At 35.9% G+C, this 26,147-nt stretch overlaps 1 protein-coding gene across 1 annotated transcript in view; it reads right to left on the bottom strand.

Annotated features, from left to right (window-relative positions):
• Positions 1 to 26,147, bottom strand: part of WDR70 (WD repeat domain 70) — a 124,964-nt gene that overhangs the window by 26,660 nt on the left and 72,157 nt on the right. Inside the window, exons 11-13 of the mRNA XM_036403487.1 lie at positions 8,160 to 8,259; positions 2,148 to 2,232; positions 996 to 1,134 (exon numbers count right to left, since the gene is read on the bottom strand). Coding sequence (XP_036259380.1) covers positions 996 to 1,134; positions 2,148 to 2,232; positions 8,160 to 8,259 — 324 coding nt within the window. The remainder of the gene's footprint in view (positions 1 to 995; positions 1,135 to 2,147; positions 2,233 to 8,159; positions 8,260 to 26,147) is intronic.

Below are 26,147 nucleotides of genomic sequence, written 5' to 3'. Positions count from 1 at the left end.
TTAATTTCCGAGACAGCTGCCACCAAACTATAGATGTAAGAAATCCATCTGTAAGCAGATCCCATTTTGCCTTGGGATGGACTAATGGAGAAAGCAGGATTCGAAAAGAAAATACAAAGCTGGTGGTGTAAAAACACCATCCAGCAGAAGGAGGTTTGGTCTGCTGTGCTAGGAAAACCTGTTGTGCTTGCTTAAAAAATATGCAGAAGGAGAAAATGGTATTTTGAAACAAAGTGACAAAATCAATAACCTGAAATACTCCAGCAACTAAAGGGACGTAAGCATACATTGACATACTTATCAGTGGCAATTCTGTTGTAATTTCACCCACTCCTATGGATGAAATAACACACCTTATGGGTGTTTGTTATCACCCGTAAGTTTACTTGTGTATCACAAGAGTAAAAGGACTTTTTCACCTATGGTATTGAGCTTTACCCTTCTGCACAAGGGAATATGTAGCCAGTTCAAGCCATGAACAGACTCTTCTGTATAAAGGTTTACAGCTGTAGGTGTTTGTAGTAACTGGTGAGAATGGTGTTTTTGATGGATTTCTTAATAACGCCTTCTTTTTGTGGCAAATTGTTGCATTTAGACAAGCTAGAAACACATTCTAGAGTAACCACTAATCTGGTCTCATGGACAAAAACTAGTTTTGTCACAATAAGCCATTTCATCATGATAACTAGTGAAGTAAACAAACAAACATCTACATATTTTAGGATTTGTGTCCCACTTCACAGATCTAGAAGGGTTCACAGAAATTCTTGAGAAATGCAATGAGAGCAGGGAAGCTCTACTGCTTAAACACCTTGTCCTAGGATTTCTTTTTATTTAATTGAAACAATTATTCAGATTACTCTAGCCCTATCTCTTAATCATGGAATAGGAAAATCAGAATAATGTTAGTAGGTAATGACTTGTATAAGGAAAAGGCAGCATATGAATATGATTTCATTCATATTTTGAAGCGATGAATAAACTAAAATACATACCGCATCTGTAACTTCTATCTCATACAGCTTCTGGAAGGTATCACGATAAAAGAAAAACAGCTTCCCACTGCCACCACCCTTCTTGACAGAGGTGCCTGTGACAAGGATCTTATCATCTGGACTGAAACAACAATCTGTCCTGTTGAAGAAAAGAAAGAATCTCACAGGGCAGATAAATAATTAACATATCAAGAACTTAGATATAAATTGCACTCCCTAAAACAATTTTTTCTACTTTTTAGTCCTTTCCAGACAAAGCTTGAAAAGTATTTTGTGAGCCGTCACTTATCGCTGTAGTTATCAATTAGAGTTATCTGTTACAATTGTTATTACAGTTGTGCACAAGATGTGCAAAACTGGTAGATTCAATAAAAATCCTCCTCCCAGCAAAATTCTCCTCCACTCAAAAGTCTTGCAAGCTTTTCAGTACAAGAAACACAAAAAAACCCCAGTACTTTAAAATCTGACTGTCATCGTAAGTAAAAAAATGTGCTAATCATGAAATCTGGTTTTGCTGATGATACATTCTTCAGTGATGCAAGGTGGTGTGTTTATACACTGGCCAAAAATATTTTTCTGTTTATTTTTCCTCTGTGTTACAAATTGCAGTTAAGATTGAGCTGTCCATGACTTGTCTTTCTAAGATCTTATTTCAAAATTACAAACTGTCCTTAGGGGATTTGGCTGCATTACAGCAATACAAATGCAGATCAGACCAATAAAAATATTGAAAACAATACTTAGCACTATGCAGCAAAACAAAATCGGCATTTCTGACACTGTAACCTGAATTCATATCATGTACCTTCATGTTATGTCTAGTTTTTCATTCAGCTCTTTTTTTTATTAATTATAGACTAAATAAGAATAAGATTTATATCTATATCTCATTACACACATAAGGGCCTCCTCCTGAAATCTTACTAATCTAATTAGACTTAAGACATATGAGGCTGAAATATCACAAAAGTAAGATCTTTTAAAGCAATGTGAATCCCTAAAATGGACGAGAATTGTCCCTTCACAGTTCTCCTTGTACAGTCCTCTCCGCACAACTGTGGACCTAGTGACAACTGAGGATAAGAACTCCAGCAGAACCCTTCAGCAAAAATACTGCTATTTCTGCTAATTGGAATAAATTAGAATACTTACATTGGAAAGAAGCTGGCCAGTCCATCTGCTGAATTAAGAGGTTTTTTAAATTGTCTAATATCCCATAGCTTTAAAGTATCATCTCCTATGAAAAAGAAGAGACAAAGGTTAGCAATAAAGAATTCAAGTCAAGAACTTACACACATCAGAAAATTTCACTCTCTAATTCAGAGAAAAGGAGAACAAAATTACATAATAGAAGCATCCAAAATGGGAACAATTTGTAAGTTTTTCCTTGGTAAGTGACTATGACAGTCCAAGGTTGAGAAGCTCAATATGCGGCACTGCAGTATACCAGAAACTTCTCCTCAGTGGCTCAATTCTATTGTGGTAACCCCTCCTAATCAAGAACCACTATTCACAATGGAATCATATTCCTCAATCACTAATTTATTCTTTGTTTGTGAGCATTGATATTTTGCTTCTAGGAGCAAATTTCAAGATATCTAAAGAAATTAAAAATGTTGCTATGAATGGTCTAGATCAAAAACTAAACAAGTTTTATATGTGTGGTTTTTACCTGTCCTGAAAATGCAATCAAGAAGAACATGAAAAGCACATGAAAGTCTTCCCCCTCCTTTAGCAGGCAACAAACTGCTATCTCAGTATGGAGAAGAGGCCTGGAATCAGTCACAAATCCTTAGGGAAGGGGGTGAAGGGAAGCAAATGAAACCACACATACTGTAATGAAACATTTTCACCACACTACCTTTAGCTATAAAAGCCAAAATCAAGGTTACAAAAAGAGATTTGTAGCAATTTTCATCTGTGTTTGATAAACATGGTGTGACTGCAGGCCAGTAAAAGTCAGGCTGTTTATCCCTTTTTGAAAAGTTATGACATATTAACAAAATGAGAACAGGGGTAAAAAAAAAAGAGATTAATTAGCTGTTCTCAGAGACATCTACATCTCCTCTCTGATTGTCCTTCTGGAACACATATTTCCAGCATGAGATGAGCTACAGAATTTGAGCTTTGAAGTACCTCACTCAAGCACCTAGACACATCCTAGCATTTGACAGCAGTGCCTCAGCACTTTCAAGGGTAAAAAGAAGGACATTTAAACAACAATTCCCTTTAAAAATATCCACACAAAAAGTTACAAAATCTTTCTGACCTAGGAGGCAAGACCTGCTTCCTTCCAAAGTACAAATCTTGCAGGGAAGTAATTTGGTTATCTACAAGTATTTTGTGGATTCATAGCCTTTGAGCTCAAGAGCTCAAAGGAGGCCTTGATAATAAAATGTTTTTAAAAGAAGTAACAAAGGAAATCAAGGCCAGCAGTGCCCTTTACAGGGAAAGCAGTAATGTGTGGCCTCGTACATCATGTATGTTTATATTAAAATCTAGGATAACTGCTTACTACAAAATATTTTTAAGAAGTGGACAACTTAAATAAATGATGTCTAGAGTAGAGTATATTTCTGTTCATTGGGAAGCTAAAAAATGACAAGAAAGAAAAATGTTGAGTCCCTGTTTTGGGAATATGTGTTTTCTTATTGTTTCCCAGTAGATTCCATCCCAAGTACTTCAAAGCATTTAGTCTTGTAAAATGAGCCCTCCCTTTTCCCTCCCACCCCCCCAAGTAAAAAAAAAAATAAAAACAAACCCTTATCATCGAGATGCTACATCTAAAGCACCAGCACTTTATAAATGTATGCAAAGGACAGCATTTGGCCACTTTGCAAATCTCTTGGATAGGGACAGATCTACGGCTAGCAGCCAAGGCTGTTCTGTTCCTAGTGGAATGAGCCTTGACATGATCTTCAAGCTGTAGTCCTGCCAGGTTTTAGCAGGAGAAATGCAGTCAGACATGTAGCTATAGCTCCTTTGCTAGCAAGAAAATGTAATGGGATAGTTAAAAAAATTAGAAGACTCTAGCAGAACTCAAATTTAGGGTTGATTTCAAGTCAACAATGTCTTAAATTGAAATAGTTTAGAAATAGAAAAGTAAGTATTTGGAGAGGGGAAAACACTAGTAGAATGACTTGACTTGCTAATGCTGTGAAACTTTACCATCATTAACAATTTGCTCCAAATCAATTTTCCTAATTAAAACTCCCAGTGTGCAAATGCTAATTGGTTCCTAAATCTAATTTGCATTTCAATTTGAAATCACTGTCACCAAGATCACAGAATCTTGCCTTTCCTCAGCACCAAGGATTTTTCCCAGTAGGATCCTTCTATCAATGCTTAGAAGGCAGCTTTAACAGAACTGCAGCAGTTGTGATCTGTTTTTAATTACTTTATACATGAACAAAAATAGTTATGCTTAAACAAAAGCATATAAACAGAAGTTATGCAATTCAGAATGAATATTAAAATAGTCTACTCAGATCATTCAGTATTTTTTCTTGATGGCAGACTTCTCCAAAGCCTGGCAGGCTTATTTAAAGCTTTTATAGCATTTTTAGTAGCATTTCAAATGCTATTTTTCACCATTTTAATAAGTATACCAATAAACAGGCTCAAGACTGACACAATCAGGTCAAGACACTCTTACGCCAATGGTATTGAGCACTGGATTTATCAAGAGGTAACAATTAGTTCCTAGAAAAACAGTCTTTGGTGAGCAAAGATAGGAATTTTCCAAATGCCCTTTAGTCAAAATAAGACTGAAGCACTAATACTATAAAGATTTTATATGATTTTTTTCTTTTCTTTTCAGAAGATACTGACCAGGAAGACAAGCACATGAATGCGCATAGGCCCAAAAGAAGCAAAAGTGCTGCCAGGAATTCACAAAGACTACAGTCAGCAGCACTCTGTTTAAAAAGAGGGAGTCCTCTGCTGAAAGCAAAGCTCGATGACAGAAATTGTTCACAGAGATCAATGAGGCAAAGAAACATAGGAAATGGGAATTCTAAAAAGTTACAGCTTTGGGAACACATAGCATAACAAGCTTACCAGAATATGTTTATCTATCAACTCTGAGCCTTTCTAGGAAAGCTTACACTACATCTGTGAGAGACAACCTTACAGAAGAAGGTACCAGCTTCTGCATTCTGTACTGGTTCTACAGGAGGAGCTGCAACAACTACAGAGCAACCTTTGGAGGCATCAAAGATTAGCACCAAAGCCAAAGATCCTGTGAAGGAAGTCACAAATCGAGGAATATATACCTACATTTGGAACGCTTCTCAGCATCACCTGCATCCATACCAGCCTGATCAAATAAGTGCATCATCCGCTCTAAACATACGGAATGTACATACAAACATACGGCAAGAAGGATACCAGAAGACTTTCATAATGCCATTTCAGCTCTGAGTGTTGCACTTACCTGACTATGCCTATTAAAACTAGTAAATGTATTTCTGCCATGGTTAGAATGAACAACAGTGTTCAGCTTCTAAGGAATATTACTTGACAAAAACCCATCTGATTTTTGAAATGCCAATGTTTGGATTTACTGTGAAGAGCAATATGTTATTACACTACACAAAACAGTCTCTATACATGCTGCCGCATAACCCTTGAGCATACACGTTTCTATGTTTTAAACCAATTTCAAAATGAAGAAAGAAATACGAGAGAAATTAAAAAAGAAAAAAGACCAACAAAAAATATCAAGAGTCAAAAAAAAATTTTTAAATTTTTTTACAGTAAGACCTCAAGTCCAAACCTAATTCTTATCTCTCCCCTGCTAAACAAAGAAAATGTTCCACAAATACTACCCTTTATTGTTTCAAGCATGCAGAAATATCACTTTCTTAAGTTTCTGTCAAGTTACTACCTAATATCCAACAAGAATAGCACTGGAAACTTTCATAAGCAGCTCCTTAGGTTTTTATTTTCCCTTGTGCCTGCAGCTGAGCCATGCCTCATCTTCTCATATCCAACACAGATCTACATCAGATGCAGGAAAGTCCATCAGGCTTTCAATGAAAGTTCCCATGCCCCAAACAACTATCCCCTCTTTGATCCTCAGCACTTGGCAGGTGTGTTAATCTACAAATGCTGGATCCACATCTGCTTTTGTTGGTACAGATCCAAAGCAATACTCATATTAAAGCACTAACCAAACAAGTCAAAATAAGGTATGAATCCTCCTTACTTTCTAGCATAGTGCATACAGAGCTCTTTTTTTTCTCCTAATACACTAGACAAAGGTAGCACTTTTATCCACATTGAGTGGCCAAAGTTCTGTGCAGTCTTACATTCTGCAAACAATCAATCAACATTTTATACAGCTTAGTGCAGTGTGTGGAAGATAAAACCTGAGTAAATGAAAGTCTGTTTAACACGAGACAAAAACTGGAGACAGATGAGGAAGAGCAGGCAAGTAAAAGTGCCACAGGCAATAAAAATAGGAAAAGGTCATTTATGTGATCTAGATTCATAAATGTGAAACAGAAGAGAATTTGCATAAATGGAGGTTTCAAGACAGCAGTAGTGAATACCCTCACTAAGTAATAGCTTTGTTTGCTGTTATATTTAAAAGCACACCAAGGTTTTTCCCTAAATTTCCTGAAATATGTTTGTGTGAAGTTTTTGGGGGCAATCACCACTGGCAGACACAGTGTTTTACTTCGTGCAGAATGGAAAGACACACAGTTCACATATTTTCCAAGCAGGACAAAGTCCACACATAACAAAAGTCTGGTTCAGTAAGGACAAAAAAGCTTGAGAGCTTTTACCTCACCACTTACAACCCATTCATGATGTGGCAGCAGAACTCTGAACAGCAGTTCAACTCAGGACCCTGAACAGCAGTTATAAAACTTGACAGCAGTTACAAAACTTAACTTAGTTAGTGTCCATATGCCTAGGGGCTTCCAGGATAAGACTACAAAGTCCTTACTCTGAAAGATGTGTTCTGGGAAACAACATTTGGAATCTTTGAAATGTGGCAAGATGTACAAAGAATCAGTGAGGCCGCACCCAATATCAACTGCATTTCACTGTACTGACATGCACCGGGTCAGACACCCTTCAGGACAGGGGCATAGGGAGGATGCAAAGAAAATACAAGCTACTTGGCTAGGAAACACATCCACTGCTTCAGAGCTTTTTTCATCTATGAATACCTACATTCTGGTATTTTGTGTATGTAATCTCATTCTGTCTATGTACCAAACTGACCAGATGTTCTAAACATATGTTAGGCACAGTGTTAGCCAGCATTAACGTATACTGCCTCTCGCTAGGCCTGTTTATTTGGCCTTGGGGCAATGCTAATGCATACACAGAGCTTCTGGTTACAGCTGTTTTCTATCCAGACAGCTTGGCTTGTATGCTTGCACCTGCCTGCAAAGTACTGGGCAGACAAATTTCTGCAGGAAAAGCTGTCTTCAATAGACACCATCCTCTCCCAGTAATGAAGTTAATGAGTCCTCAAATACATCTCTGCCTTCTCAAGTCTTCTTCTATTATCTAAGACTCATTTATAAAAGTTTTATCTGAAGTTTACAATGCAAGCCTGTTTTCCCAGTCCTGTGGACATTCTGAATTCTTTTGCCATTGAAGTATATTTTGAAAAGTCAATTCCAGTCATCAACTTTTGATGTTTTCAAAACAGATTAGATAAAAATTCCAATGAGGATAGCAAATGATGTTGCTTAAGAAAGGTGTATGAGGAATTAATACCTACAGAGAAGAGACAGTGTTATTGAGAGGCACTTATCTTCCACGGAAGAACTAAGCAACAAAACTGGACTTTTTTTATTTTTAATTAAGCTAATGATTTCCTTTCAGTGTATTATTACTGCTAGATGAGAACACAGATCAGGAACTGTGTAATACAATCAGCAAAGTTGCCTTAAAATATTTCTTAATTGCAGTAAAATTCTCTTTCAGGAACACAGTATTGCATGGTGTATCAAATAAAAGTAGTAAACTGTGAAATACTTCATATTTGAATCACTAGTATCTGATTTCACTACCTTACCTCCACCACAAACATCTACATCAAACAATTAATGTGATCTATGTGGTTTGTTTAATGAACCATTTCATTTCATTGAAAACGTGTTACATTCAACAAGTCATAGGGTTCTTTCAATCACCTACCTCCTCTGCTGGCAAGGACAGTACCATCATAGGAAAATGTCAAACATGAAGTGTCAGTGCCTGAAGCATGGGCTTGTCTGCAGTGGAACTTTGTATGTACCTGTTTGCCAAACAAACAAAACATTACAAAATCAATTACAGTCACGAATCAAATAACAAATGAAACAAATGGGACAAACATTTCTTCATAGCATTTTCTGTGCTCTGCTGCTATTCATTATTCTCAACAGAAACCCCTACATTTTTAGGAGGTACAGTAGCTAAGTGCTTCCAACAGACTTTTTAAAATGTTATTTTAGTTTTAAAATATGCTTTCATAACAAGAGCTTGAATGCAAGATTTGAATTCTTCATAGGTTTAAATATACAGTACAGATTTACATAGCATCAAAGCTCTTGGAAAACTCCCACTAGCACTGAACAAAGGTAGTTATGCCTAGTTAAGATAAAAATACATTCCAAGACAGTTCTCAACACTCCCCTAAGCAGGCTTTTAGTTTCTCAAACTACCAAAATACAGTGTACATACTTTGGAAAGGACTGAAAAGGACTGAAAGAATTTACTTTTGCCAAATTTAATCCCTGTCAGAATTCATGGCTTACAGAATAGAGCAAAGTGCAATTGTGAGGTTTGTGTTCCATTTAGGTACTGTAAAATTCAAGTACGGGAACGATGTATGTTTTATTTTAATTATTCCTATTTTGCTGATAATCCTAAAGAAAGGTTGAAATTACCTTCAAGTTCACAATTTGTTCTTGCATGGAGATCACTTCTTATTTATTAGGTCATTATTTAGTAAAATACCTAAAAATTCTATTAATAGGGAAGGAACCTCAAATTAAATTTAAATGGTCTTGTCAAATCAAGTTTTCCCACTTCCCAACCTAAAACAAGACTCTCAGCTAAGATTCCAAGACAGGAGGTGGAAACACAGGAAGGGAAAAAAGGAAAAGACAGAAACAGAGAAAAAAACAATTTGAGACAGGTTGATTCCTTTTTTAATACCTAGGTAATTATGCTTCTCATTTGCCCTCTTTTTGTAAAAGAAAACTAATTCACATAGTTGTAAAATTAGGGATTCAAGAGTTCAGGGTTTCCAGTATGACTGTATCTAATCTTCCCCTCTGTAAAATGAGGATTAAAACACAGAGAAGAAAATGGCAAATAAGTGACCTTGAAGACCTTTATTTATGGATGTGATGAGCAAAACAAAATTCACGCATATAAGCATATCTTTTCAGATGAGAGGTTGAACAACATGCAGCAAAATCAGACCTAGAATCCCACCCTGACAGTAAGAGGACAAAACAATGAGCAGCTGCTCAGTGATTTTTATCCAAACTAGGCATTAAAATAGACGCATTTCTACAGAATAAAAAGAGAATATGATCACAAAAGGAGAATGTGATCACAAAATGCAATCACACAGACTGATTTAGGCTTGCAAAGGAATCCTCAGTAAATTTATCTTTAAATTTTTAACTATGCACTTTACTAAGACTCTTTTAATGGGTTATTTTGTAAGTAAGAGCCACAAACTAGTGAAGTAATTAATGTTGTTTATTCTTAAGAATAGTTGTTCTAAATTTGGTTCAAAAGCTAGAGAATCTTTGTGTGATGATGTTAATAATTATTGCAAGCTTATTTTGATGTGCAGATTTGGTCAGTCATTAAGAGGAGTCACGTGAGGCGTTCCCTCCACAAATGACTCTTCAACAAACAAAGGGGGACTCCAAATACCAACAACATGCTTCTTACAGTATTTGAACACAGAATGCAATGGCCTACACTTAGCCATAGTAATTGTTTTGAAATTACTGTCACTTCCAGCCAATTATGCATACCCTGAAGTCTATGAACAGACTGCAGTTTACAACTGTTTGTCTTTGATGGGAGTGTTTATTAATATGAAAAACATATTTTGTGCATCCAATAGCATAAAATTTTCCAAGTATGTAGAAATGTGTAAAGAATAAAATGTAAATTGGCTATCAGGAAATAAATTTTCTGTAGTATTTATTAAACATTAACAAGCAATTAAAACTGTGTATTTTTTGTGTAAGAAATACCACGGACACTTTCAAAAACATCATAAATGGCTAATATTCACACTTTAAAAAAATGACAGAAAGAATACATTACGATATTAAGCTAATTCAAACAAATTGAAAAAACTTCACTTGGGCTCCATAACATTCCCATCCTTCCAGGCAATGTCACACTGATGTACAAAAATTAAAATAACAATTTTTCACTCTGCTGCCCAACTTATTGTAAGAGTGTAGGGTTTTATCCTTTCATTTCATCCTCAATCTGAAATTGTTTCCTCTTGCTTCATGTTGGATCCAAATTAAAACATAGAATGAGATCTGGGGTCCAACAAATGCCTTTTCTTTTATGCTTTACAAGCAAAAACCCTAAATGCCTATAGATAGATAGCAAATCACATAACAGTCAGAATTTGTGTTATTTTCCTATGGTCAAAGATACTGATTTTATTTAGCATTTATATGTGAATCCATCAATAAAATTTAAACTGTGTCCTTCAGGAATCAAACAACTCATCTTAAATTGGCCCCAAGTTGTGCCAGGAGAGGTTTAAATTGTATATTAGGGAAAATTTCACACTGAAAGAATGGTCAAGCATTGGAACAGGCTTCCCAGAGAAGTGGTTGAGTCACCATGCCTGGATGTATTTAAAAGACATGCCAATATGGCACTAGGGGACATGGTTTAGAAGTGGCCTCAGCAGAGTTAAGGTTGTATATAAGGTTGTAAATAGTGGGACTCGATGCTCTTCAGGGTCTTTTCCAAATGAAATCACTTTTTTACTCTACACCATGCACTATAGAGCCTTCTCAACTAAGTACTTATACTCTGACCAGTTTTTGCCCCTTTTTCAACTGTCCTGTAGAGAAAGGAAAACAGCAACATCACATATAGAAAACATATAGATGTCCAAAACTGATATCATTTGTCCTTTAATGACAAAAATTAAACCAAAAAACCAAATTTTGCCCAACTCTATCCAGCTTCAATACTTTAGGATTTCATGTAAAACCAGGCTTGACTGAAAGAGATAGTAAGATTGCATCAGCAATTCTATGTCTTTAAAAAGAAATTTGCTCAGTTTACCAGTAAAAGATTGTTTTCCTAACTTTGAGCTCTGCAAGCTTGCCCTCCATATATTATTCTGCAAAGGAATATAACCCTGAATTGTAGTAGTAAATCAAATATTCTAAAATGATTGAAGGTTGAAAAGAAGTTTTTATGCATACTGGCAAACATTCATTGGAGTTTTCAAAGAAAATAATGTTTCTGGCCTCTGACCTCTTAGTATTTTTAACAGATGTCTAATCTTGCTAACAAATCATTAGCAAAAAAATTGTTATCAGAATGTTTCTAGCTGGAAAGACATGAAACAACAGAACCAATGTACGCAATTACAAAATTTGATTCAAGAAGGGAAAGGAAGAGCACTGAAACATAAGATAAAGATGTCAAGATAATTAGGGCAAAGTGTATCTACCTATCTCCTTCTTACCCTTCTCCTTTTGTTGCAGAGGTGCCCGCTATGATGTAGTAACAAGTCATGTGCCATGCAAAATTTGACAAGTTCATCAGCCCTTACATTTATTAAAGGTTTAGTTACTTCAGCAAATTCTGCAGTAAACCACTAGCTTCTGCAACTTATTTAAAGGCTTTCTAACATATAACTCCACCAATGTAAGCACTTTCCTCCTAGCTTTGTATTAGCACGTATATTTTTGTTAAGCAATTACAGCTGACTGTACTTGTGTGCAAAATGAGATGACAGGCATAAAACATGAAGCACATGTGAGAGAGGACACAGTTGCATGTATCAAAAAACCAAAAAATAACAGATAAATGTCAGGGGGGTTGCAAGATTGCCACAGTCCTCAAGAGCGAATGAGAGCCAGAAGACAAAAGGAAACCAGAGAAGGGACTGGGAAAAGGTGGGACTGGGGGCAAAGGTACATGACTGAAGGAGCATCAGCAATGAGTATCCCTTGTACAAAAATCTGTATGAGGACTTAAGAGGACCCATACAGAAAGTGAAGATGACAGTGGCCACATGAATGGTTTACCACAAAAGAATGACCTACAACAGAGCCACATGGCTGCAACTCTGCATCTCACAACTGCTCTCCTGTTCCAAAACACTCAATAAAACTTGTTCTAGGAAAAAGACAGACCTACCCAATTTGTTCACCTTAGAAATCCAAGCCACATCTATGAGAAAAATAACAGTATGTCTAACTGATGGAATTTTTTAACTTCCCACATTGTTTCTGGGACACAATATTTCACAGTAAGCCGACACTTTCCCAAGATTATAATGCTTTTCACATTCTGCCCCCCCCCCCCCACACCCCCTTTTCTTTTAACAAAATATTGAATGATTGAATGTCCCAGCCAAGACATTCTTCTTCCTTCTTATTCCTAACATCTTCTAGAGTTTTTTTTTTAAAGCAAAGGCAGTAAATCAAGGCAGGCCTTGGGGAAAGTGGGACCTACAAAGACGGCTATATCAATCCTTCTCTGTTTTACAGATGTATAGCAAAATATTACTTATTTATTAGTGTGAACACAGTCAACCATAAAACCACAATCAAGATTTATGCTGATTTCAAACAGGAGGCAGAAGGGCAGGACAGCTCAGCAGAGATGCCTGACAAGCAAGTCCCAGACCAGCTACTTGAGTTTTAAATTAGTCTTTTCACCTAAGATACTTACAGCAAAATAAAATAGCTCACACTGACAACATTCAATTGCAAATGTTTTTAATTTTTAACAAATATAAAAGCCTTCCAAGATGACATGTTATCATAGGCCAGGCTCAAGGTGATAAAAGTATCAGCTACAAAGCTGCAAGATGAAAACAAACAAACAAACCAGAAATCTCCTTTTTAGTCACAACTGACCAAAGCTGTCTGGGTCTTTGTTCGAAGTGATCCCATCAGAAACAGACAACATCTCAGAGCAGTGATCACAGCTGACAAGGCAGACAGGTTCCCAAGGCAGGAGTTACACTCTCCAAATGTCTACTTCCCCATCCCCCCTTCAGCCACCTCTACTGAAGGGAGCCTATCTCCTTTGCTATCAATTACAATCCACAAAAGAAATCTAAGCATACATTCTGGGTTTAGTGTATCAATTAAAAATTGTGAGGTCTACATATGTCCGCTGAATTCAGGAATTTCTCAATATTTTCCCTGAGCAGGCAGTTGCAGGCTGTATCAGATGCTTTCCTTAAGTCTCTGTAAACATGATCCCAGGGCTTTCAGCTTATGTGACAGCTCTTCAATACCACTTCCTGTGGTGTAGAAATGGATGCTGCTTCAGTAATGAGCACACTGATGCAAAACAAGATTAACTTGTGAAATCTGAGGTTTTCATGTTTACATGATTACACTCTTACATGATTTCCTCTTCTCTGTGACTTTCTAACTCAGCGACATCTACACGTATAATTATCAGACCTGAAACACTCCTTGTTTTCTCTCAATCCTAATTAATCAGTTATGAATTCAGTAGCCTAACCTTACTTACCACAATCAGGACATGTGACTTATAATTGTATTTAACTGTCCTCTACAACCATTATATTCTCATCTGCTGCAACTAAGGCCTTTTATCTGGGTGACAAGTCTTCAGGATTTATCTCTCACATTCAGCAGTGGTTCAACACCCGTCAATAATCTCTCACAAGTATTTCACTGAGAAGCTTACCTAGTTATTTGCAATTACTGAACAAATAAAAGACTTGGCTCTTTTTTTTTTCCCCAAATATTCTGTAGTTTTTCTTGAGCAACTACATTGCAATGAAAAACCTATACAACTGGGAGTAGAAAAAAATTGGCGTATAATTATTTTTAAAATTTATGGAATCTTCAATGCATCATGCATTATATTGTGCAATTGTGAATGAAAATAAAAACACAAGTATGAAATACCTAGTCAGAAAATGCTTGGAAGTTACGGAAAAGAGCAGTCTAAGAAGCGAAGTCATATAGTGATGTAGCCAGGCAAGGTGAAAAACTAGTGTTTTGTCAATTGCAATTGATTCAAAAACTTCAATTCTATTAAAAAAAACTAAAACATTTATGCAGAAGGCAATGAGGAAAGCCACCTGATACATTTGACTATATATTTAGGGTTTAGGCAAAACAAGGAAGCAAGCAGGTCAGCTTGTCCCAGAGATGTCTCAGATCCATTGCAGAGTTATGAGAAAGCCTTTCCTATCTGCCCATGCTTCATTCACCAGGAAGAACATTCAGCTTCTAAGAATATTGCTGACCACAGAAACAATTTCTTCTTGTTTAAGCTTATTCATCAAGAAATATTTCAGGAAACCATTTTAGAAAGATAGCTTCTTAACAGCATTGCTAAATACTTGCCTAAAGGTTTGAAAATGAAACCCTAGCTGAATGTTTGGCTGCATGGTCAAACTGCATTTGAGAAAATAACCTATCTTGGCCATAAAAATGATACATATTACTAATAAAAATAGCTTTTGGAAACTTTTCAGTTGGCTTCCTTTGGGGATTTTTTACACTGCATGAGAAAAACACACAAGGATGTAAAAGGAATTTTCTTCTGTATCTTTTCATAACTTATCTAACCCATCTCATCTTATCCTAGCAAATTTACATTTTTCCTCCTTTGTACTATCATAAATATGGCTTTTGTGAACCAAAAAAAAAAAAACCTATCTAGAAGTTAAATTGATCATTCTTAGAGTTGCCCAGCTGTTGAAGGTTTCTTTGTCTTCCAGAAAACAATCAAATGTCATCAATGATATTCTGCAAAAATCTCATTAAAGATTCAGCTAAGATACAATAGAACTCCACTGAAAATCCACACATTTCTTCAAACTCATCTATGCCAACCCTGGATGTTTCATATAATTTAAAAGTAGCTTTTGGTTTAATGGCAATAAACAAAAATATAAACAGAAAAAAAATTATAAAGAAGCTACTAAGTAGCCTTCAAAAGGCAACTATGACAGACTTATTCTCAGCTTATTCCCATATAGTCAATAAAATTTCTCATATTCTTTCAGTGTCCCCAAAGCTTAAATCACTTCTTAACAGAGGCACAAAGTAAATAGAGTGAAATATGACTGAAAATACACAAAAATCTGCATAAAATTAACATTTCTGGTTCAGTAATCCTTGAGCCAAAATGGTGTAATTTGCAGTGAGTTATCAAAGATGGTTTTATAATAAATCCATTTGCTTGCTAGAAACAGTAGCTAGCATGCGTAAATTCTAAGAGGATGGGTGTATTTCTCTAGGAAATGAAAGCATTTTCACTAAACTTCTTGTAACATACCAAGCTATTCTTTCTTCTACATTCTTTGATTTCTTTCTGATAAAAACACACTGTAACCATCATGCCATATTATCTCTCTGCATATTATTTAAAATTACATCATTTTTTTAAACTATGGATTTGGTTTTATTAATTCAGATGGAACAATGAAAATGGAACTATGCCTCAGTTGAAAAAGTGATATTTTTTTCCTCATGCATGTCAGTGATAAACTGAGCATTCTCAAGTAAATTTCGTTTTCTTTTCATGCAATATTCTTATCTCAATTCCATAGTTCCTTCTTTGATGTTGCTTTTCTCTCACAATAGTTTTATATATTTGACTAGCTAAATAAGCAAGCAAATAAAACCCCCACATATGCAAGCAAAAAACTGGCGGAGCAGAAAAAAATTTAAAAATTGTTTATAGTGGTTTACACTAACAGAACAGTGTTCCATGTTTGCTGCTTTCAGAGCAGCAATCAAGTACCTAAGCACTAAAGAGTGTGAAAAAGCTTGTAATACCTTTTAGAGAAAAAGCTGCTTGCTATTCTACAGTGCAATTTCTGATTAAATTTCAAACATGGGTCATTTTTAAAATTAGCTTTCTTTTTTAACAGACATTTAAAAAATTACTATTTTAAGTATGAAAGAATTTTTTTTGCTTGCAATTAACATCTTTGAATCAATTAATCCCTTCTGTCTCATGTAATATAAATGAGATGATTATAAAAGGTATGGAAATATAAAAATGTCCAAATTGATATCCAAGAGTCCTTCAAACAGGCTGCAGTACTTCTATGAAAATTTGTCTCTAAGGATTGAGAATTGTTACAGAATTTTTCATTCAGCAAGTGGCCTTCTCCTCTACCATTAATGTTTGCTATTTGCTTCAAACCCCTCTTTCCTCTTCTTTTTCTATTACATCTTTCATGATGCAATACCTCTTTCTGCTGCAATTCTCTTTGGCCACTAGCACCCCTAGAATTCTCTTCCATCCAACAGAAAAATGCCTTTCATTCTCTCATTCTAGCCTCCTAGTTTCACTACAGCCAAATACTTCACACTTACGACCAGCAACTTCATATTTCTTCTCCACCAGCAATGGCATTCTCACAGCACAGTGAGATACAAATTTCAGAAGCAGCAATTCATGTATCTTGAAATCTTATTTGCATTACCCAGTTTTCCCCAAATAGCTCCATGTTCCTCTCTCTCTTGCCTTTTCATCCAGTACTGCCTTCTCCTCCACCTTCACTCCTTGTCAATTCCACTACATTCCATGTGAGAATGCTACTTAAATTCCATCCTGAGTCTCAGGATTATTCCTGACAAATCCAACATGGGATGCTACCCCACCCTTACTGCTACCCCACCCTTACTCCTGCACACCATCTACATGTTGGTTCCCTTCTTCACTATTCCCTCTGATACATAATTATCTTTCTGTTTCTCTGGCTATTCACTGCTACTCAATCCCCTTGGTCACTGAACTTCTACTCTACAGTGTAGTTTTACACACCTTACTCACACCCACGACTCCCAAAATTTTCGTGCCATTCAACTGCCTTCCAAAAAAAGGTACATCATTGTCTCTCTGCTGAACATCTCAGTTCATCTTGACGTCACTCAGTGGATGTTTAGCTGCCAATACAAATTCAACATGATGAAAGCTGTTCCTGATTTTCTTAAGTGGATACTATATCTTCTCAATTTCCCTGGAAGATCTTACCTCCTTTAACCATCATAAGAAAAATGTTGTTATATGCATCCCAATGTGTCATCTCCTTTGTCACATATTGTAAAACACACTGTAATAAATCCAACCAATTACCCACTGCCAATATCATTATTTAATTGTTTTCCCTTTTTGTTTCCTTGATAATGGTTCTTTACTTTTAGAGGTCCACTCTTGCCTCATTTTGTCTTTTTTAACAGCTGTATTTCACCAATGAACTAAATACAATCTTTCAATTACAGATCTTTCATTTAATCTGCAAGCACATCTGTGTTTTTCTCATAAAAAAGAAAAGAAAACCAAAATCAAACCAAGGAAAACCACCACTCCTTTTTCTGCAACACATGAGGACATACAGTAAATTCCTGGGTAAAAAATATTAAAAATAAAAGGGGGGGTGGGAGACACATAATAATCCAATTTGCACATTGCCTTGTTTTTGTTTGCTGGTGTAAACCTCTTACTAAAGGATGCATTTTCTGACACAGCCACCTTTGGTTAGGAAGGAAGTCAAAACTGAAGTTTGTTTTACATATGCAGACAGACAGCACCACATATTATTGCAGCCCTACCCTGCCCTCCCACTTTGATGCAACAGCCAAGAAACAACACTGACCTGTCTGGAATACAGAAGATATCCCTATACCTCTGCAAACACCTACCCATAACTTCAACACATCAAATATTGAAATCCAGCAGCCATTTTCACATTTGTGATAAGTAACAAGCCAATGGTTTGCAATGCAGTACTTTCTGCTGATTGCAATAGTTGTCCATCCCTGCTTCTGAAAAATCACTCTGGCTCTTCAAGGCAGTCTTGAATATATGCCAGTCCTCCTGTCACAAGGGCAGGGATGCACTACCTGTCCTCCTTCTGCTCTTGTGAGCCCTGGTGAAACAGCATCTGTAAAGGCCCACACAGTGTGCTCAAATGGCCTCAGCAGGATGAAGTTTGTTTACAGGTCTCAGACTCTCCAGGTGAGACCACAGAACTGCATGATGGTGAGGACAAAGAGCAGACTAGGATGCAGAGCCAGGATGCAGAAAAATGCACCAAATATAAAATAAAATTTTTAGTGCTGATTATGGGTGACTCTTTTGAGCACAAAACAGGCACAAGCTGAATCTCAAAGTGATACATTTACACAGTGCAAAGTGAAATAGTAACCATAAAGGAATTTGTTTAATCTAAATGAAAATTACGTACATTGAAATATCTAAGAATGGGTTGTTTAAATTACTGCTTAAAATGGCTATATACATTCAGAAAGTTTATTGAACTAGAATGTCATTATAAGTCTCTGGACATACTTAGACAAATTGTATATTTATTTACACATAATGTGTGAAACACATAGGTAGTCATATCCAACTCCAAGTCTAGTTCTCTATCTCATGAGAAATCTAGAACTCAGTTTAAGGAAAGCAGCTGTTTCATGGATGTATCTGATTTCAGTCTGTATAGTATCACTGCAGTCATACATTAAATAAAACACAGCTGGACAATGCTCCACCTATTTCACCACCCTCTCTGCTAATTGTTTAGCACTAACATCTGTCGAAAACAAACTTTAGGAATAGTAAGATCATGAAAAAAAAACCCTTTATTTTAAAATATTTTGCCCTGGGAGAAGTTTTGCTTACTTATGAAAGAAGCCTCACATATATTCAATCAGGTTTTAATGATGAGATATATACCTAGAGCTGCAAGAAACCTGCTCACTGAAGCTGTCTTACAAAAAGTATGGTATTATTACAAATACTTATGATTAGTTTAGTTCTGTACCTGCTGCCAAGATATGTTTTAGCTGTGCAATTAATCTTCTCATTGATAATCATGAACACAAAAATACCTTGTTAGACTTACAATCTTATTACGAATTCTCTAGAAATGCCATTCAAATATTTTCAGTTAAAGTTAACAAGACTTACATTCTTTAGGAATTGAGTATAGTCTATAGTGTATTATGGCCAATTATTTAAACTGTATCCCCACAGAACTGCACCTTTTAATGGATGTAACCATGAATCAACTGTTCTTTCTGTAGAGAAAAGGTTGGTTTTTTTCAAACTTCCTGAGTTAAATGTATGTAACGTGATGTTACATACAAAAGCTATGCCTCAACTTATCTCCTGCAAACCTGTATGTTCCATGGCTCAGAAGCTATTTCCTATCTTTTTAGGTTTTAATTCACTTGTTCAAGCTGTAATAGCTTTCCTTTTGCTGAGTATTTTAAAATGTGGGAGTCTTTGGCTTCTCTAATAAAATTAATGATCAAGAGCTGCACCAAAAAAATCTGCAGTTTTCATTGCTTTAAGGAAATTCACAACATAACCCTCCTGTTCAGCTCCTGTCAAGAAATAGTGACCTACTACAAAGCACAGTGAGATACACTGGGGGGCAAAACTAGCTTCCTAATATACACATCAAGCACAACAGTCTTTTCATAATTTACAAATCCTATCAGACTCTAGACCACTGAAGTGTTCAGCTTGCTTGAGCAATGCATATACTACAGCATCTAAAAGCCATTTCTCTGATAAGCCAAACCACTCTGGAGTTCATTTCTTTTTAGATCAGAATGTACTATTTGTATTTTCCACTTTTTGCCTCTGCAAAAATAGGAAAAATTTCACTAAAGTAACAAAGCAAGATCAAGAAGGCTCTTTTATTTTTCTCCATTATTTTTTATTATTTCATCTTTATATTTCTGTAACATTATTCATGTTATATTAATATTAATAGAACTACAATATTAATAAAGCCAATCATGTTGCTGTAATGCCTACTCTTCTCAAATTGTAATTTTGAAATTATTTCTGTAAGTTCTACTTTTAGTTTTCCAAATAATAAACCAAAGAGAGATATATAATCCTTGTGGGATAAGCCTTTTTCCTTAACCATACATGAATCCAAAGTGAAATCCTTTAACCTATTTTCCTTGGGGTGTGACAGACTTCGAGATTTAGAATTGCCTTTCATCACTATATTAGATAGTGCAAACATTTAGATAGTTCTTAACTATAAACTGTTTATTACATAAGAGAGAAACACACTTAGAAATACAGCAGGGCACATTTTATCTCAGCATATGATTGTCAGATTCTTTACTGTGGCTGGCTCCAGGGTACAGATAGTGATGTACAGGCTAACCCAGACGTATACAAAAAGGAGTAATATATGAATCTGTTAATATTTGCTGCTGGCAAGCTTGTGTGTGATTTCCAGTTTCTGGAACAGAGGTCTGGCACATATACATATGGAATGAAAGGCTGGAATATTATGGATATGGAAAACTTACCTTAAGTTTGAAAGGGGAATATAGTATATTTGGATATCCTTCATCTCGTATTTACACAAGAAATTTCCAGATGTAGCCAGACTGCCCTCTTCAAAGCATGAAGCATGTTACATACTTGGGGGAAATTGGAAGATTTCCCTGCTGTTTAGCTGTAGTAGTGATATTCAGCAAATTTAAGAACAGTCATTATAAACTGTTTCTATTAAATATTGACATTTCACTGGAATATTTTTAATGATGTGGAGATATCAATATAAACATTGAATTCTATACATAAAAAAACATCCAAATAGGCAAGTGAACATTCCATGGTGAAAAAAGAAGAATAAAACCTAGCTGGTGTGAAAAAAGCATAACTCTCTAAAGCTGTAATGGACAGGATGCCAAAGCTACATAATGAACAGGTAGAAACTGTATTTAAAAAGGCAAGTATATAGTAAGGCTTTCTAGTGGACAGACAGACATTTCAGGAATCAATTACTGAAAGCCATGTCTTTTGCATGTCAACATATGCAAAATGAATCTTGAAAATGTGCAAAGATTCAAGAACCTCTTCCTAACACAGGGGTATAAATCCCCTCAAAGGACCTTCCAATTAATGGAAAGCATTTACAGCAAGTCTCAGATCTTACTAATAGTTTTGATTACTCCGTCTTGGCAGCATCAGCTGTAAAATCTGTCATGAACAGCAAAATAAAGTTTGCAAAAAAAATTTCCAAATAAGATCTGGACTTAAGATTCCATTCCAAGAAACAAAACAAAACAAAACAAAACATACCACAGGAAGTTTTTCACATAAAAATTTTTCATTATCTAAATCTGTGTCCTTAGTTGTACAGTATTTTTTCAAAGTGGCTTCAGTACTTGCAAAACTTTTCGTCTCTAAAAACTCTATCTTAAAACTTCCAACAGCACACCACAAAACTAAAGCTCACAGAAACCCTTTCAAAGCAAACCATCACTAAATATAGAAATGTATTTATCTTACAGATGTAAGATCTATAAATCATGCAATTATTTGGAAAATACTTTTAACATGACTATTTTTAATTAAAATGTACAGAGCTTAGATCTGTTTAATTTCAGAGCATACTGTGACATTCCGCTTTACTTCCCCTTATTTTTTGAGGATAGGGTGGCTTAAGGGCATGTTGAAAACAAGTTATTGGGACTACCACTTGATAACACCACATTTGGGAATATTTATCTGGGCAGTACATTATTACAGTATTGAATTTCAATATTATTGAGAATTTTTAAGTTCTGCAAGTCCACTTTGAGCTTCAGCTAAGTAATTTAAACTCATCAAAATACATAAATTATTCCAGCAATTTAAAATCAGAGTAAGGTTTTAAAACAAGGAGAAAAGAAAGGGCTAGCAAAGCAGTAATTCAGCTGTACTGTATCAAATACTCACTTTTGTGCTGAGTAAGAACAGAGTTAAACCTACGGCTAAGCCTCTTATGAAATAAGAAAGTAAAAAAATATAGGTTAACTTTTATAGCTCACTATAAAAGTATTTCCATGAGTACTGAATCAATTTGCTTAATGAGAATTATGCTGAAAATCACAAAACATTCTATCTTTCATGGTCAGATTTGCACTATATAAAAAAATAAAACCTATTACAGATGTAAAAGACAAACATATTACAGAGGTATTTGTCCAAACTAATTCTTTACTACTTATAGTACAGCCAGTAGATAGGTAAAAGCTTATAAAAACTACTCAAAGTTTATAACCAAATTTAACATAGCTATGAAAAAAACCAGACAAGATTTTGAGTGTACAAGCTGTTTTCTCAAAGGTACTTCAAATACATGACCACTTCTCTTACAAACTCTATCTCCCCAACATCCTTATTAACATCTTTGTATCACAGCTGCAATGTTATACCGTAAAATAGGTGATGTGTGAAACTGCAACATGACTCAGCCTGTCATACACAGAGAAGTTGTTTATGCAGTCCTGTGCTGAACACACCCAGGAAAAGCTGGAGGAAAAAATTCACATAACAGGTAGCCTCATCAGGTGGTTTGAAAGATTACGAAAGGCTAATTAAGTCTAGCTTTTTTTACCCCAAAAAAGCCTATTTGTAAGTAATGAAAAATATCAAGACAATCCTGCTTATTGTGGAAAATAAGGGGAGATTTTCTGTTCATTGAAGAGATTTCAATTTTAACTCATAATATACTTCAAAAATGTCTTCATTCCTTCCCTATCTCTATGAATGAGATACTCACATTCCTGGACAGAAATATCAGGCACACAAAGGTTTAGTGATGGCAAGACACTGCATTTTGACACCAAAGACTGACTCTGTGGATCAGTTTGTTCAGGAATATGTACTACTACAGGATTGCAAAAATCTCTGAATGGGCAAGTGCAGGCAAGATGAAGAATTTGAACTCACTAGAACTGCAGGTAAACCTAGTGCTTTTACTACACTGCCCTGTGAACCAATAATTTTTGAGGCCCTTTCTTATTTTGACCACTAATGCTCTTCAACTCTCCATATTTCTCAGACACTTTTCTCCACGTCTCAGAACATTTGAATTGAGAGTGTTCTAATATGTTGTGTTATAATTGACTATTTCACACTGTTGTTTCCACTATTCATTCAAAGTTTGAAGGAAGTTATTTTTTATGTCCTTTGAAGCTGTTATTTTAAGCCAAGTTGACAGTGTTCATAATATTTCAAATAGGCTGACAGATTGCTCTGCTAATGTGCACTGTAAATGCACATGTACGTGAACCTTAAAGAAAAAACATGCACTGACAAAATAACATACGTGAGAAAATAACACAGATTTATGACAAAACAAAAAAAATCCTCTGAGGCAGGTGATTATAATAGATCATGATCCTGCTGAGGAAGTTTGGAAAAAGGCAAGGCAGAGCTGGAATGCATTTGGCTAACTTCAGCATTAGCAAGTTACCAATGTCAGTATGAAGGAAGAAAAAAATCTTCCTCCAGAAGTTCCAAAAGTGTTTTTACTCTCACTGCATACAGCTGGAAGATTTGGAATCATACCAAAATAAGAGTGGAACTAAAAAACTGAATGAAACTTTCATGGTGTTCATTACTAGTCAGAAGTGAGTTGATCACACACCAAAATCCCTCCCTAGGCACAGCAACATAATTTAAATTTAAGGGGAAAAAAAAAAAAAAGCAGATACTGAGATGGTTCAAAAGTGGCTTCGAAAAAAACAACTAACTGATGAAGATAACTTACAACAAACAGCTACTTTGACTTCACAGAAAGATGGATATAATATGACATAGAGATCTTGTCTTTCTCTAAATTAAAAATCAAAAATTATTTAAACACACCATTCTACACCAAGATCTACACTGTGGAGCAGTGTAGAACACAGGTGATGTGTCTGTGGTGTGAAGCAGAGAATGAAAAAACCCTATACTAGCAGTCAGAAACTATGACTACAGCAGCAAAGGAGATTTGTGGGGAGATTTCTGTCTTGCAAAGTGGTACAGTATGGCTTCCCACCAACACTGCCCAATTGTGCCTGCTTCTAATGAGTGCCCCTTTTGCTCTTGGAAAGCGCATCATCAGACCCTCTTTCCTACTGGGATACTCATTTCCGCCCTTGGAACTGCTGCTTCATACTTTAATAGGACAAAAGGCAATGGGCAGGAACTGATGCACAGGAAGTTCTACCTGAACATGAGGAGGAACTTTTTTACTGTGCAGTGCCCAAGCACTGGAACAGGTTTGCCCAGAGAGGTTGTGGAGTCTCCCACACTGGAGATATCCAAGAATGATCTGGACACAATCCTGTGCCATGAGCTCTGGGATGGTCCTGCTGGGATGGGCAGAGGGGTTGGACCCACAGTGGTCTTTCCAATCTGACCCATCCTCTGATTCTGTGCTGCACTGATGAGCCTTCTTCTGTGGAAAAGCAGGGACTTTACATTTTCACTGAAGCAAACAGAAAGCTTCCCCTCTAGTAGGTCTGTGTTTGACAGTAGTTTGTACTCAACTGAAAAATAAATGCATCTAAAAATCTTCACAGATGACCAGGACAACAGGCACTATGTGTGGTGTATCTAGTGTGAGCTGTAATATGTGGATGGACAATCCTTATGGATTTCATTTGTGCTGTTACTGTCATATGCAGGAGCAGAGGTTTAGGCACTCAAGATCAGGGTTGAAATACCATTTACATTCTTGCACAAAGGCAAAATCAAATTCAGACAGTCACAACGGGCCTTTATTGGGTCAACTCTTCATGACCCTATGGTGAAATAAGCAACAGTAAATTTTAAACACCTTGCTGAATCTCTCCTTCCAGCTGCATACGGACCAAGCAAACAGCATAAATAGTGATGCCAAAATCATCCCAAACTGATGAAGAATAAGAAAATGTGGCAATTATTTTCTGCTTTCAAACACTAGTTAATTTTGCTACCGACTCAATAGAGCCTTGTCAAGATAAACACAAAGACTGTCTTAATTTTGACTTGAAAGCCGGGTGTTACAGCAGCACAGCAAAATCTGTATATATATATGGCTCTACACTTGTTTTAACAGAACCAAATGACATTTGCTGAATGGGAATTACAGCTTTCTGTTCAAAAATCAGAAGTTAATATTTCTAATATATATTTCTTCAAGAAGTTTAACCCTCACACCTCGATCCTCCACAGCTTTACCCATTTTCCTGTGTCACACAAAATTTGTACGCCAAGAATTGCAGAAGAATTTTATAAATTAGCATTTTCTTGTTTGCCTTTGCAAGCATCCCTGTATCCTGTCAGGACAGTTGGTGCTTTCACCATTCCACTGCAGGAGTCAGTCTCATCCTCTTCTTTCTAACTGTTGTGTTGAACACATGGTCCATTTGAAAATTTTTTTCTTAACCTTTCCCCATCCCCAAACATAAGATGAAGGCTTTTTCTAATTGTTTAAGCAAGATGCGTTTTGAAACACTTGATTCTAGCTATACACAGGGATCTCAAGAGGACACCAGCAGTCTTAGGGGAGAATACCAGTAAAAATCCAATTTACCTGCTCCTTTACCCAAAAATCTTGCACATTTCTTAATGAAACCAACAAAGCAAAGACAAAAATTCTTTAGACATTAAAAATACAAACCCAGGAACACCACGAACTTAACTTCCACTAGAAAATCACTTTAGTTTTGCCTTGTTATACAGGGGTAACCCATTGGAAATTGCACAAGATGCACAGGATATATCTTTAAATTACTCATAATCACCTTAAACTGCACTCAATCAGTATTGCAATATGTCATCTTACAGACACAGGAAAGTTCAAAAGGAAAAGCACATGAAAAAGCAGACTACCAAGAGTACTATTGTTAAAACTACACCAGAAAGCTTAATATTTCAATACTGTATATGTTAAAATAAACAACATACACAGGTGATGAAAGCCAGTCTCTGAAAAATTTATTATTCTGTTAGAACAAGTTTACACTTAGGATGAATTCTCAAGCTTCGTGCCATTAGGAAGTTTTACTAGGTTTATAGTGGAAATAAAAACAGAAATAAAAATAGATTACAATCCCAAAATACAGGCTGTACTTTAAGTATTATCCACAGGCTTTCTTTTCCTTTTAAATCTAT

This window comes from Molothrus ater, chromosome Z, assembly GCF_012460135.2.
Source record: "Molothrus ater isolate BHLD 08-10-18 breed brown headed cowbird chromosome Z, BPBGC_Mater_1.1, whole genome shotgun sequence".
In the NCBI taxonomy this organism is placed as follows: Eukaryota; Metazoa; Chordata; class Aves; order Passeriformes; family Icteridae; genus Molothrus; species Molothrus ater.
The sequence above is the reverse complement of the archived record's forward strand: the minus strand, read 5'-3'. Positions and strand labels throughout refer to the sequence as shown.